We start from the raw sequence: 15099 nt of genomic DNA, 5'->3' as shown, positions 1-15099 counted from the left end.
ATTGAGTTAACATTATCTGGCGATTAGGATGAACCAGAAATGGCTGTTATGATCGGACCTGGTGCGACATAGTGGTCAGATGTAGGTTGTCTTTATGTAAGGTCCTGTTCACACTAGTGTTCATGCTTTTTTTAGGGGCTTTGCTAAATATAATCCATCGAAATTGCAGAAATTCAGACAGTACCCCAGTCTTTCAGTGACCATTTGGATATTGCAATGGCGTCCGTACTATATGGAAGTCATGACCCTAGTGAGAACACAGTGGTTGAAGGTAATATCCAGTACTTTTTTTAGGCTGGAGTGACACGATTGTATGGCATCCGATGCCAATGCATCCGATGCGATATGCTAATGACCCTCGCCTCCCGCTGTGCTGCCAGCATGAGCTGAGTGTCATGCAACTGTGATAAGAACCTGCAATCAGATCACAGCTGCGGAGGAGAGGGAAGGATTACTCTCCCCCATCTCCTCCATTATCAGCTGATGCGTATATCGCACTGCCGTCGGATGTCATCCGAGAGCAGTTCGATGTTTCAGTCTCACCCATAGACTTGTATGGGTGTGAGTGACACGTCTCCCTCGGACAATCGCAGCATGCTTCAACTTTTCTCTCATCCAGAACCTGGATGAGAAGAAAGCTGACCTTCTGCTCTCCCTCATTGAATAACATTGGTCTGAGTGCAATGCAAGATTTTCTCGCATTGCACTCGTCCGAGTCATATGCGTACCCTTACAATGCTCTTGAGAACAGGCAGGTAGTTGCTAACTAGCTACCTGTAGTGCCCGCTGCTGTTCTCCACCAGCACATTGGTCACGTTTACAGAGCAACGGCTTCTTTTCCGCTCAGATGACAGGGGGGAAGGGTGACTGCCGACATCATGCTGATTGACAGCTGGCTCCTTGCTGATAAACTGTGGGAAGCCAGCTTTTAATCAGCATGATGGTAGAAGTCATGCCCCTTCGACAGAGTCACCTGGAAGAAGAGCTGCTCTGTTGCTGTGGAGCAGCTGAATCACTGACAGAAGCAGTCAATGACTGCTCTGTGCCGCCACCGGGTACACCAGACATGTAGTGGCCTCTGTTAGCAAATACCTGTCTTTTAATTTTTATGCATATAGTAAAAAAAAGTCCCGGATCAAGTCTTATAAGCCTCATACTTGTGGCAACACCTTACCTTGTACTATGGAGGCGCAGGTAATCCATCTGCTGCCATATAGGCACAATACTCTTTCATAGAAGTAATGGAAAAATCAGGGAGAAATACCTCCAAATCGCAGAAATATAGAGGCAAGTGGAGATATTATATGGGTTCTCAAATCTCTATGGGTGCCATTGTACAAAATAAAGTAGTGCCATGTACATGAAACCTTACAATTTTTAAGCAGGTACCTTATAATTTCCTAAAATATTTTTGCTTTTGAAATTTCTTTATTACTATGATCAACCTTTTCAGGGCAAATTGTAAAAATACCCAACAATGATAAATAATACAATCATACAGGGATCTACTATTTATTTTTTTTTGCAATTTATAAAACCCCCTACAAGAAAATTTTGTAAGACAGTAAAACGGAGATTTCCAAAATTCTATCGGCTAGAGAAGATTTTGACTTTTTTGATAGACACTAAATATATGGCGCCATTAGTAATGTTCTATGAGTACTGGCTACCTGGCTCCTACGATTTGTCCAGACCTGCGATGAAAAGAGCAATCTATGCACAAATTACATTCTGCTGAATTGTTGAAAAAAAAGAAAAGAAAAAAAGCTTCAAGCTGTTAGAAATAGATTTTCCAAATATAGAGATTAGCGTGGTTTGCAAAATCTTATAAACCCTAAAAGTGACTCACTGACTGCAGATAATGTGTAGGAATGGATATAGAACAGATCATGGTAAATAATTCTATCTTCAAAAATTAGGTCCCAATAGTAGATCATAAAAAAAGAAAGGCTCAGGTCAGGTTTAAGCTAAATAGATCTATGCGGTATTAATAGAGAACCAAATTCCACTTCATCATGCTCTGTCCTACAGTCCTGGTCATTGTGTTATTGACAAGCTGCCTATAGAAGGGCTTAATGATCAGGACATATGGGATAAGTCCATACAGATTTATGTATATAATATTATAGGTATGGACAAGTCCATGTGCTGGAAATAATCCATCCTCTCTTTTCCGAAAAATTTGAATAGCTCCCATAAAAGTTGAGGTTGAGCTTTTGACAGGGTTTTTTTTTGTAGCATAAGTCCATAATAACCAATATCTTGGTAGGTCAATTAGGGATGTTCAACAGCCACCCTGGGAATGCCCAAAACTGTATGGGAATGCCCACTTTTGGGCAGATTTACATAAACTGTGCCCTTTTTTTTTAGCAAATTAGATGCCTGAATTTCTCAAAAATTGTTTCTAGAAATGTCAGCCACCTGTGAACGTTTGGGGCCGTTAACTAAAAGATTCTAAATGAAAGCCAAATTAAGTTCATACCGCATAAAAACCTTAGGCCGCTTTCACACTGCGTTCTGATCTCCATTCGGTGATCCTGTGACGCCCTGGCAAAGCCAGGTTGTCACAGAAAGAGTTAATCCTCCTTGGTAATCTGATCTCACACCGGTGCAGCAGGACAAACCACAGCCCCCAGTGTAAGAGAAAAGCAGAGCAGAGGGGAGGGGCTGGAGGAGAGTGTAAGGAGAGGCAGACAGAAGAGGAGTCTGGAGTTGTAGCTCCCAGGCTGATGGTGAAGCGTGCTCCGAGAGGGCCGGGACAGGCTGTGAGTGAGGAAGGGGCCAGAGGTAGCCGGGCAGGGTAGTGGCCCCCCGGTACCTGGGTGACCCGGATCACTGCAGGGGAGTGTATTCCCCGTTCCCGGCTGAGGAGAAGGAGGAAGAGAGTGGAGAGAAAGGCACCTGGCTGCAGGGAAAGAACAACAGGAGCTGCTGCACCGTGTGTGGGACACTAACACCCCCGTACCGAAGGCTGCGGAAACCGGCAATTCCTAGTTTACCAGTGACTCTGTGTGGAATACTTGTGAGTACGCCCGTGCCCTCGGGCACCACACCGCAGCACTGCGCCCTGCTCCCTGCTTACCCCATCACCGGGCCCCGGGACAACCAACCCCCTACCCACGGAGGGGAGATATAACAACCAAGCTGCTCCCTGTCACCGCTCCCGGGATCCCCATAAAGAGCAGCGGTGGTGTCAACAAATCACCACAACCGTGGGTGGCGTCACGGACAATCTCCCTTAACAAAACCCCTTTTACTGTGGAGCCTGGGATCACAGACCGGGTCACGCTACCGTGATACCCACAGAAGTGACCTCGTGGCCCGGATCTGAGTATCCCTGGTCCCCGGGCGACACAAGCCCGTCGGGGCTTCTGTCCAAATCCCCTGCAAAGTGGGAATCGGACTTATGCGTTGATGGGGCAACTGACTATAATGGTGCAGATGGAGTAACCATGTGCTCTGTTGTGCACCATTTTCGAGGGTGTACGCCTATTGGAGGCAGACACGCAGACATAGTAGATTGCTTCTGGGTGTCCACCTCCAATAGGCGTATACCCCCAAAAATGGGGCACGACAGAGCACATGGTGACTTTGTCTGATCCCCTATAGTCACTGGCCTTGTCGGTTGATATGTTCAGGGGTTTTGGACAGAAGCCCCGATGGGGCCACTGACTATAATGGTGCAGATGGAGTCACAGTGTGCTATCTCGTAAACCATTTTTGGGAGTATATGCTTACTGGAGATGGACTCTCAAACGCAGTCTACTACGTCTGGGTGTCCACCTCCAATAGGCATATAACCTCGAAATGGTACACCACAGAGCACACGGTGACTCTGTCTGCACAATTATAATCAGTGATCACATTGGTGCTTCTGTCCAAAACCCCTGGACATATCCGCCGACGGGGCCAGTGACTATAATGATGCAGACAGAGTCACTGTGACGCCCTGGACTAGCAAGGTAGTCACAGGTAGGCCCTTGCATAACACCCGTCCCCTAAAAAGGTGTCATCACCCACACTTAAAACCCTAGTCACCTCCCTCAGAGCTTAATAAACACACCAGGGGGGTGGAGCCAGGTGGTTGGCCACGCCCACCGAGGAGTTCAGAGGGCCTGAGGCAGGAAGTTCAAGTTCAGTTCAGTGAGTAGGGAGTCAAGTTTGAGGAGTGAAGTGCTGCAGGCCTGTGGTGACAGGTCTGCAGCGGGAACTGACAGGTGCCAGGGTCGTAGCCCTGGTACCTCGGCTAGGAGGCATACGGTGGCCTTAGCCTGCAGGAGCTGGGAAGACGGCCAGGTGGAACCGTGGTGGACCGGGACAGGGTAGTGACCCGTCGGTACCGACCCGGGGAACCGACTGGAAACCGGAGCACACAGGGGGTACTCAGACCCTGAAACGAGGTCCAGAAGCCACTGGACTGAGTTAATTCACTGATTGAGGTCTGGACTATAGGTCCTTTCCCACCCAAGTCCCGACTGAAGACAACAGCCCACCGAGGGGAATAGAAAGCCACCACACAGGCAGAGAGATCCCACGGGCCAGCATCTGTGGGCAAACGGGCTTTTCCGACACACATACCGCCGGGGAGCGGACTCCCGTCGCTGAAGCGAAGGAAGGCAGTCTACATACACACTACACGGTGCTGGAGAAAGGCAAAGAACACCAACCCGAGTAGGGGGAACCAGACGCAGCTGGCTGCGGGCACCAATCACCATCATCTTGGTTTACCAGAGACTTTTGTGCATCAATCATAGTGAGTACAACTGTGCCCTCGGGCCGCGCACCGCCCTGCACTGCCAAGTACCGCCATGTCATCTCAATCGGGTCTCGGGGCCATCACCCCTGCCCACGAATGGGTTGACACCTTTGCTGCGCAACATCTCCCCCGGGGTGCCTAGTAAACAGCAGCGGTGGTGTCCACATTCACCACAGCCCGTGGGTGGCGTCAAGAACTTAACTAAAAACCACGACCCCGGCCGTAAACCTAACCCCTACGTAGCGCCAGCATCCTTTCAGAGCGAAGTGACCCCGGGTCCGTAGGCGCTCAAGCCACCCACCAGCGAGCCCGGATCCGAGCAGCTCGGCTGCAGCCGAGCGCGGGGCGGTACATCACCATGTGCTCTGTCGTACACCATTTTGGGGGGTATACGCCTATTGGAGGAGGACACCCAGAAGCAATCTACTATGTCTGGGTGTCTGCCTTCAATAGGCGTATACCCCCAAATATGTTGCACAGCAGAGCACACGGTTACTCCATCAGCACCATTATAGTCAGTGGTCCCATCAGTGCATAAGTCCGAATCCCACTTTGCAGGGGGATTTGGACAGAAGCCCTGATGGGATCACTGAACGGGGAGAGGAAAGCAGTGTGAAAGCGGCCTAAGGCATTTGTCTGCCTCCAATAGGAGTATACCCCGAAAATGGTGGTATACCACGGTGACTCTGTCTGAACCATCATAGTCAGTTGCCCCTTTGGCACATACATCTGAATCCCATTTTGTGTGGGATTTGGACAAAAGCCCTGACGGGACCACTGAATGGGGAGAGGAACGTAGTGTGAAAGCAACCTTAAAGGCTTAACGAACGTTAGAATATGGAATTTAAAAAACAATGTCACTCAAATCCATTGGTTGCATCTGATATTACACCTCAGCCTCATTCACTAGAGTTGGCATGAGCTGCAATACTAAACAATGCTTATCAACAAGAGTGGCGCTGTTTATGGAGGAAAATAAGCAATCGTTTTTTGTTTTTTTAACCCAGACCAATTAGGTAAATTAGTGATAATGAATTATAACACATTTTGGCTGCAATCACACAAAAGTTATACAGCTCTTTGTGACAGCTGTATGTGGGAGTTTTTAAAACAAGAAAGCCTGCGGAGACACCATCACACGTTTCTCAACGCTGGCAGGAAACTAGCCAGGTCTTTCACCGGGAAAGAACAACCACGGAAAGGGCAGTCTCCAACAAGAAGACCACCTATGCCAAACATGGTATCTATCCACAGACAGCTGTTTCGGGGTATTTGCCCCTCATCATTGTGGAGTAGGAAACTGGCTAGTGGGAGCATTGCCTAGTGGAAGACTACATAAGCAAGGATGGTTGACCTTAGGGAGATCAACATCCAACACCACGGAGACACCATCACGTGTTTCTCAACGCAGTGATTCTAGAGCAATGCCCCCTGGGAAATATTCAAAACAAGCTTATGTAGTCTTCTACTAGGCAATGCTCCCACTAGCCAGTTTCCTGCTCCACACTGATGAGGGGCAAATACCCCGAAACAGCTGTCTGTAGATGAATACCATGTTTGGCATAGGTGGTCTCCTTGACTAGAGACTGCCCTTCCCGTTGTTGTTCCTTCCCGGTGAAATACCTGGCTAGTTTCCTGCCAGTGTTGAGAAACATGTGATGGTGTCTCCGCAGGCTTTTTTTGTTTTGAATATTTCCCAGGGGGCATTGCTCTAGAATCACTGCGTTGAGAAACACGTGATGGTGTCTCCGCGGTGTTGGATGTTGATCTCCCTAAGGTCAACCATCCTTGCTTATGTGGGAGTTTTTAAGACTGTGTGAATACAGTCTTAAAATTATCCCAAAATGTGAAATAAAAGGATACAATCAATTATGTAAATTCACAAAAACAACTCAAGTATAGCAAGAAAAGCATGAAAATATTAGATATATCCCTTTTAACGGTATTTGGGACAACAGCAGCTGACCACAATAAAGATATGTGCCCAATGAGACCATAGTATTGATAAAGCATGTTGTACCTTTCAACTGAATGTCACTACATTGTTCTGTATTTTTTTTCACATTTTTCTTTTTTTAATTTTTTTTTTAACTTTTTTTTTTTATTTTGTCTAGAAATTTTTTTGCATTTGAACGGTTTTACTAAACATCTTTAAGGCTACGCGGAATTTAATGCATTATCTATCTCAAACACTTTTCACACATAAAGTCAACATAAACTGCAATGGAAATAAAATCCTCACAAACATATGCCTGTTTGCAGTTACTGTAACACACTTACGGTATAATATAATATATGAACCAGACAGACGAGTACGTATATATTGGGATTTAACTTGGGAGTATCATGTGTTGAAGAATAAACCTCATGTAGTTTGCTTCATCCAGAGAAGTCATGGTAAATTGATCCAGGTGAACCTGTAAATTTACTGTATTTTTCAGATTATAAAAGACACACTTTTCCTCTCAAAAATTTGGGAGGAAAATGAGGGGTGCGTCTTATAATCCAAATGTTGCTTACCAGGGACAGTGGAGAGGTCACAGGAGCAATGCCGTGGGCGTGTGCTGTGCTGGGGCTGTGGGCCAAGGGCGCTTTACTGTACTGGGGCTGCGGGCACTGTCCTGGAGCTGTGCTTGAGCTGCAAGCTGATGGCGCTGTGCTGTGCTAGGTGGCACCATTCTGAAAATGTCGGTGGTGCAGACTTTAAAATAATGGCACCCGGAGTTGGCGCATGCGCATATGTAGTTCTTGGCTCAAGATCTCATTTGCGTACGGGCCAGCTCTGGGCGCCATTTTCCTTAAGTCCACTGCTGGGAGAACAATGGGCCAGAGACGGCGCGTGCGCAGATGAGATCATGAGCCGGGAGCTCCATCTGCGCATGCGCCGACTCCGGGCGCCATTATTTGAAGTCCGCACCGACGACATTTTCAAAATGGCGCCTGCAGCCCCAGCACAGCACAGCGCCCTTGGCCTGCAGCCTCAGCATAGTGCAGCTTTACCACATTACCTTCAGCTCCAGCACAACGCCCGCAGCCCCAGCATTTCCCTATTCCACCACTGCCTCCTGTGACCCGGTCCACCAGCGCTGCTGCCCGATCCTGGTAGGACACCATCGGATTGTAAGACGGACCCCTTTTTTCTTTTAACCTTCTTTTCCTCTAAATTTGGGGTGCGTCTTATAATCCGATGCATCTTATAAAACGAAAAATACAGTAGTTGTAAAGGGTGTTAAAGGGGTTGTCAAAGATTAGCAAACACTATCCATGTCCATAAGCTTTGTTTAAGGCCTCGTTAACACATCAGTATATTTTGCATCAGTGTTTGAATGCCAAAGCAAGCAGCAACACTTAAACTACAATTGAAAATTAACACCTGTTCTGATTTTGGAGACCCTTCTGGTCTTGGCAAGTACTGATGAAATACTGATAAAAACTACTGATGTGTGAATGAAGCCTAAAAGTACAGCTAGTGAATGGCAGCTAAACTTCAATACCAGAATCCACCTATAGACAGGTGACTAAAGATATTTATTTTTGACAAGCCCCTCAAACCTATTTTCTCACTCTCCTCCTCCTCATCCTCTTCCTCCCCTGAATCATAATCACAAAAGTCAAGGAAGCCTATATAGTGGTGTTCCCCTTTGGGTATCCAAAGGCCAACTTTCTATCTGATGGAGATGATCTCACGTTCCCAAACTCCTTGGTAACGATTCAAGTTGAATGAGGAGAAAGGGAATTGGAGTGGAATTTTGCCGCCATGCTCTGACAGGTGCCAAGTGTCGGAGATTTTTGCCACTAGAAGCAAATGTTTCTATCTCATAAAAAAGCATAAAGAAGAGCATGGCACCATCTATATAGAGGTGTCTATAGACATTTTACTGTTGACAAGCTCTTCAAACCTATTATCTCACTCTCCCCCTCCTCTTCTTCTCCCAAATCATAATCACAAAAGTCCAGGAAGCCTTTATAGTGGTGTTCTCCTTTGCGTATCTAAAGGTCATCTTTCTATCTGATGGAGAAGAGCTCACGTTCCCAGACATTTATGATAACGATTGAAGTCGGTTGAGGATGAGGAAGGGAATTTGAGTGGAATTTTGCCTCCATACTCCATCACGTGCCAGATGTCGGAGTGTTTTGCCACTAGAAGCAAATGTTTGCTTCTCATAAACAAGCATCAAGAGGAGCATGGTACCACCTATAGACAGGTGTTTATAGACATTTATTTTAGTCTTGGCAAGCCCTTCAAACCTATTTTTCCACTCTCCTCCTCCTCCTCGTACTCTTCCTCCCTCAAATCATAATCACAAAAGTCCAGAAGGTCTATTTTGTGGTGTTCCCCTTTGGATATCCAAAGGCCAAATTGCTATCTGATGAAGATCTCACATTCCCAGACTCCTATGGTAACAATTCAATTTAGACGAGGATGAGGAGGAAGGGAATTGGAGTGGAGTATTGCCACCATGCTACATCAGTAACCAAATGTATTTTTTCACCACTAGAAGCAAAGGTTCTATCTCATAAACACGTATAAAGATGAGCATGGCACCATCTATAGACAGATGTTTATAAACATTTATTTTAATCTTCACAAGACCTTCAAACCTATTTTCCCACTCTTCTCTTCCTCCTCTTCCTTCACCAAATCATAATCACAATAGTCCAGGAAGACTATATAGTGGTCTTCCCCTTTGGGTATCCAAAGGCCAACTTTCTATCTGATGGAGAAGATCTCACGTTCCCAGACTCTTATGATAACAATTTAAGTTGAATGAGGAGAAAGGAGAAAGGGAATTGGAGTGGCTTTCCGCCGCCATGCTCCAACAGATGCCAAATGTCGGAGATTTTCACCGCTAGAAGCAAATGTTTCCATCTCATAAAGAAGCATAAAGGAGAGCATGGCACCATCTATAGACATTTATTTTAATCTTCACAAGACCTTCAAACCTATTTTCCCACTCTTCTCTTCCTCCTCTTCCTTCCCCAAATTATAATCACAAGAGTCCAGGAAGCCTATATAGTGGTGTTCCCCTTTGGGTATCCAAAGGCCAACTTTCTATCTGATGGAGAAGAGCTCACATTCCCAGCCTCCTATGATAACGATTCAAGTCGAATGGTTGAATGAGGATAAGGAGGAAGGGAATTGGAGTGGAATTTTGCCGCCATGCTCCAATAGGTGCCAAATATCAGAGATTTTCGCCACTAGAAGCAAAAAGAAGAGCATGGCACAAGATTACCAACAAAATTGAGCAAAAATTGGAGCCATTCAGAGGTACAGTCAGGCCTAGAGCCTCTTTATGGGTGTCCAGTAATGGAGCCATACAAAGCATACCAGTATGGGGAAGGGGTACTACATTGAAAATTATACTCTACCACACTACAAGCCTTTGGCTGGGATTTGGATCAATGATGTATTCATTCAATATACACAGAGGTGAAACATAAACCGGAACCAATGAAGATTATAGCAGATTCCCCCAAAGGCAGAGATGCGACGGCTCTCCCTCCACAAAGTTATTGCACCGGTTGGTATAAGCTTGTGCAACAGAGTCAGTTTACCGAACGGACTAATGATGTCTTATAGAAGAAAAAGAGCTCAATCAGATCACGGAGAAATTCCCATACAGCGCATATAATAATCTCTATTGTGGAAGATCAATATTGTTAAGTCCAGCTTTGTTTTTTTTTGGTCCCATCTTGCAGCTGTTCAGTAGCTAAATATGGAAGAAAAGAAGCTTCTTATTTCTAACGATCTTTTTTTTTTTTTTTCAAGGAAGGCTCAGATAACAAGGACACTTTACCATTTGAGCGCCAAACCATCATGCATTCTTCAATACGGCATCGCGAAAAGAAAATGAGTTAACCCTAAAGCATCATCACTGATCCAAACACAATGACTCGCACAGGTAACACTTCCAGCAGAGAAATGGTTACTACAACATACACCTTATTGCGTCACAATTTCTATTTTCGCTGTACGGTTCCAATTACCACCTCAGAAAGGAAGTAAGCCATGCAGGTGTATTGTAATCCCTCGCGGCCTTGCACACATATACATAATCTCCAGGATGTCAGAGCCCGTTTCACTCTTCATTAGTGACTTATTGCAATATTTTCCCTGGAATCGATTGAAAGGAAGGAATTTTGCAGTGTATGAAGAAGACCCTACTTCACCAATCCTCGTATCCCCAAGTGTAGAGTGGGGTGCAAGAACCAGAAAAACAGAACTCAATGCAGAATACACCTGGAATATGAAGCACAACCATTCTGGACTCATTCAGTACTCCCACAGCACATACATTCTTACAAGTCCTACCAAGAAAAGATTCAGTCCCATTTAGAAGGTCAATGACTCCAATTGCTAACCCTTATGGCTGATGCCCGACAATGGGGGCAAAGTTATCAAAACTGGTGCCGAGGGAAATAAATCAAAATGCTTTGGTTTCTGTGGACAACTGCTCCACTTTTCCTATGTACCAGTATTGGTGGATAACCCCCATTGTCGCCAGTTATATATATATATATATATATATATATATATATATATATATAGTAAATGTAAAATAATAAACTCTATAGGCCAGAATTCTAAATACAGGACTATTTTCCGCCCTATATTTTACGTGGCTAATGTAAACAAAAATAATGGGATTTTTTTTACTATACAATGTGCTTGTGCTATTCTGATTTTGGCATTTAGTCATTCAAAATATATATATATGATTCTATATAACTTAACATATGTATGACACACAAACATTAAAAAGTGCCTGACGGTACTTGGTTTTTATACTACATCCACCATAGAATTCCTTTAAGTGGGATTGGATCTTATAAATCTGGATGTACAGCAATTGTAGAGATGGAGGCTTCAGGCCTGGTCCTCTGGCATTAATCATTAGTAGAAGGTAGAGCCCCATAGTCTGAACCAAAATATAGCCCCCCTCATTGTGATTCAGTTAGCCACAAGGACCATTTTGCTTTTTGGCCTTTCATCTCATATCTTTTTGGAGAGAAGCGAGGCATGGCCAGCAAATGAGGATATGGATAGCAGGGCAAAACAATTTATGAGCCCCTTGATTGCCAATATCTTATAATAAAGGCATCTTTATTAGATAAGGATGTAGAAATCGTTAATAGGGATGATCGAATACCGCAAATGTTCGACAACGCCCATATTCGCCGAATAGGTCGCCGCTATTCGACTATTTGCGAATATTCGATGCGCAATGTAAGTCTATGGGAAACCCGAATAGTTGCCGAATAGCAACTATTCGGGCTTCCCATAGACCTACATTGCACATCGAATATTCGCATAGCGGCGAACTATTCATCAGATATTCGGGAAGCCGAATATTGCCGAATATTTGTGATATTCGATCATCCCTAATCGTTAGCTTGACATCTAAGACGTTACATACCATGATGAAGCCAACTTTTAACATGCATGTCTCTCCGAAAAACCCACCATGAAATTCATTATCTGCGTTCCTTACATACAACCTAGGAGACCCTCAGGTACTCACAGGTAGTCTCAAGATCTTAATACTTCTGGTGGGAGGATTCATCAATCCCTTGACCTTTGTAGACAACCATTGGCTTCACAAGTCACATCCCATTACTGGTAACTTGACGAATGGGAGCTAATAATTTCTGGTCCCGATAGGGACCAATGGAGCACTAGAAGATTCAATGGGCAAGTAACGTTAAGTTATTGTAGACCCATCCCGACATTCTTCTAAGTTTGAAGTGGCAGTGACCTTCTTATCTATCTGGCTCCTGTTGCACACCCTTTACCATGCGGTGGAAAGCCCTGTGGAGGTTCATGGTGAAGGATCACCTTGACCTTGGACCTCTTTAAGCACTGGGTTTCACAGCAGCCATCGGGGATACCTCTAGGGAAGAAGGTCTTGAAGATATGGTTTCTAATGATGATTCAAGGACCAGGCTTAGAAAACCTCCTAGTATAATTGCTGTACACTTGCAAACAGGAACACATCATTCTGAAAAATCACAAAACCTGAGTAATTGACACCTCAGATAGTGTTACAACATTAGCTCTTTTTGAATAGATATTGCACACTTAATAAATAAATTGATTTCCATTTATGAAATGGAGCGACCACTTTAATGCCACGTCCAAGTGTCCTTGAGCACAGCAATCCCAAATGTATCTACACCGTGATATTCCTTTTTTTGCGTATTTATGTAAAATGCAGACTCCACCTGACACATGAACACCGACGGCAGCTTCCACATAATCATACATCACTGGGCGACCTGGCTCTTTGAGATATACTAGGTGGGATACAGCCACAGCAGATCAACCACAAGGCTTTCTGGATTTCCTGGTTCCGGAAGGCGTAGATGACTGGGTTGATAACAGAGTTGTATGTGGCTGGCAATAGTGTGGCGTAGGTATAGATGGAAGGATAGGTGTAATCTGCTATTAATGAATACAGCGTGAAAGGCATCCAGCAGGCTGCGAAGGTCCCCAATATGATGGCCAAGGTTGATACTCCTTTGCGTGTGGTGACATAGTGAGAAGTAGCCAGGAAATGGTGCTGTAAGGCGATCTGATGAGCGTGCCTCATTACTATTTTGCAGATCTGAATGTACAACTGGAGCATAAGTGCAAACATAAGCAAAAAAGAGACCGAAAGGGCGGCAGCATTATTTTTAGTTAGCGGCCTGATGATGCTACATGTGGATTCATCCTTAAGGCAATTCCAGCCCATTATAGGCAACAGGCCAACACATGTAGACGCTCCCCATAGGAAAATAAGCATGACATAGGTGAAAGTGACTGTCCTTTCTGAATTATATGTCAAAGCATAATAGAGCGATAGGTAACGGTCAACCGTGATGGCCAGCAAGCTGCACACCGAGGCACAAAAAGATGCGGCTATCAATCCCACTGTGACAAGCTTTGCTGCTTCGGATTGAAGAAGATATGCAAAAATAAAATTGACTATTAGTCCGACACCAGCTAAGAGGTCCGCCAGGGCTAAACTCCCAATTAGAAGGTACATTGGGGCTCGGAGGCTTGGATTATGGAAGATGATAAGGACCACAATAGCATTTTCACAGGAGATGAGGGTTCCTGATGTGCACAGAACAATATCCCATGGGTTCACTATGAGCGCTGACTCTAGCACAGGAATCGGGGAGGAGTCTGAAGCTGAGATATTCTCTGGAGAACTGGCATCTATAGGATCCTGAGGCAGCCAGCTTATATTAACCTTCGTATCTTCATTCATTTTAACCTTCTTCAATAAAAAGACAAGGCTTTAATGCACCGTAGACCAGAAGCGGAGAATGACAACATGCAATCACCTCCTACCCTGAGGTCTACGTGTATATACAATGACATGGGGGTGAGGGGGGTGGGGGTGGGGGCAATTATTAAAGGTGTAAATGGGACATATTACTAAAATGCTTTAACATTTCTGAAAATCATATACAATGTAACAAGAATACATCACCTATGTAGAGAAGTCCTCATGGATTTAGGGTTTGGCCGATTTGCAAATTGATATGCAATCCATATGCCAATGAGATACATGGGGGAGATGTGGCATTTAGGATAGGTGAATTAAAATGATTATTCCATATTATATATATATATATATATATATATATATATATATATATAGTCTATAGTATAGAAGAGTCAAAAGTAAGAAAAATGGAGAAATCTTGGTAATTCTAGCTATGGGGATGGGTGTCAGGATGCATGCATACATGCATGAGACCCTCTGTATAATAAAGGAGGGGGAGGTGGGGGCAGCTACATACAATGAGGAGCTCACAATGTAGTCACCTTGAAATCCAATCGCTTGGATCCCGGCTGCAGATGTCCTATGGTCCTGAGACAGTAAAGGCTGTGCGCTGGCCCTGCATCCTCTCCTCCTGCAGGGTGAAGATGGGACGTGGGTTCTGGGGGTCCTGCAGAGAGGGGGCTGCAGGTGGATGGATAGCGGGGGTCGGGCTGTCAGCTAGGGCTCCTCTCCGGGCGCTCATAGCGATCTCTGCCGCTGCTGCTGCCTGCAAGAGGCAGAAAAGACTGAGCCGGGCGCGCCGCACATGCGCGCTCCCGTTTGCGCGGACCACTTGGCTGCGGGTACGCGCACATCTACTGCAGTGAGCTAGAAAAAAAAACCCCTAATTGAGGGGGATTCTTTTTTTAAAAAAAAAAACAAAACAAAACTTGTTAACCCTTACATAACATGCATCTATATAAAACTTAGCCAAAAGACTACCATGTTATAGAACTATAATAGAAAATGGCACAGCAAAAAGATAATATTACAATGTTTATTGTGTTTTAGGTTTTTTTCTAACTA

General features: G+C 44.9%; 1 protein-coding gene across 1 annotated transcript; it reads right to left on the bottom strand.

The window, feature by feature from the left end:
* Nucleotides 1–6561: 6561 nt before the first annotated feature.
* Nucleotides 6562–14799, bottom strand: GPR12 (G protein-coupled receptor 12). Its single transcript, XM_075337372.1, has 2 exons — nt 14577–14799; nt 6562–14022 (listed from the first exon to the last, which is right to left on the bottom strand). Exon 2 carries the CDS (start codon nt 14011–14013, stop codon nt 13015–13017), a length of 999 nt encoding a protein of 332 aa, XP_075193487.1. The 5' UTR covers nt 14014–14022; nt 14577–14799; the 3' UTR covers nt 6562–13014.
* Nucleotides 14800–15099: the final 300 nt, after the last annotated feature.

This window comes from Anomaloglossus baeobatrachus, chromosome 2 (genome assembly GCF_048569485.1).
Source record: "Anomaloglossus baeobatrachus isolate aAnoBae1 chromosome 2, aAnoBae1.hap1, whole genome shotgun sequence".
NCBI classification, from domain to species: Eukaryota; Metazoa; Chordata; class Amphibia; order Anura; family Aromobatidae; genus Anomaloglossus; species Anomaloglossus baeobatrachus.
Note: the sequence above shows the minus strand (reverse complement) of the source record. Positions and strands in the feature narration are given on the sequence as shown.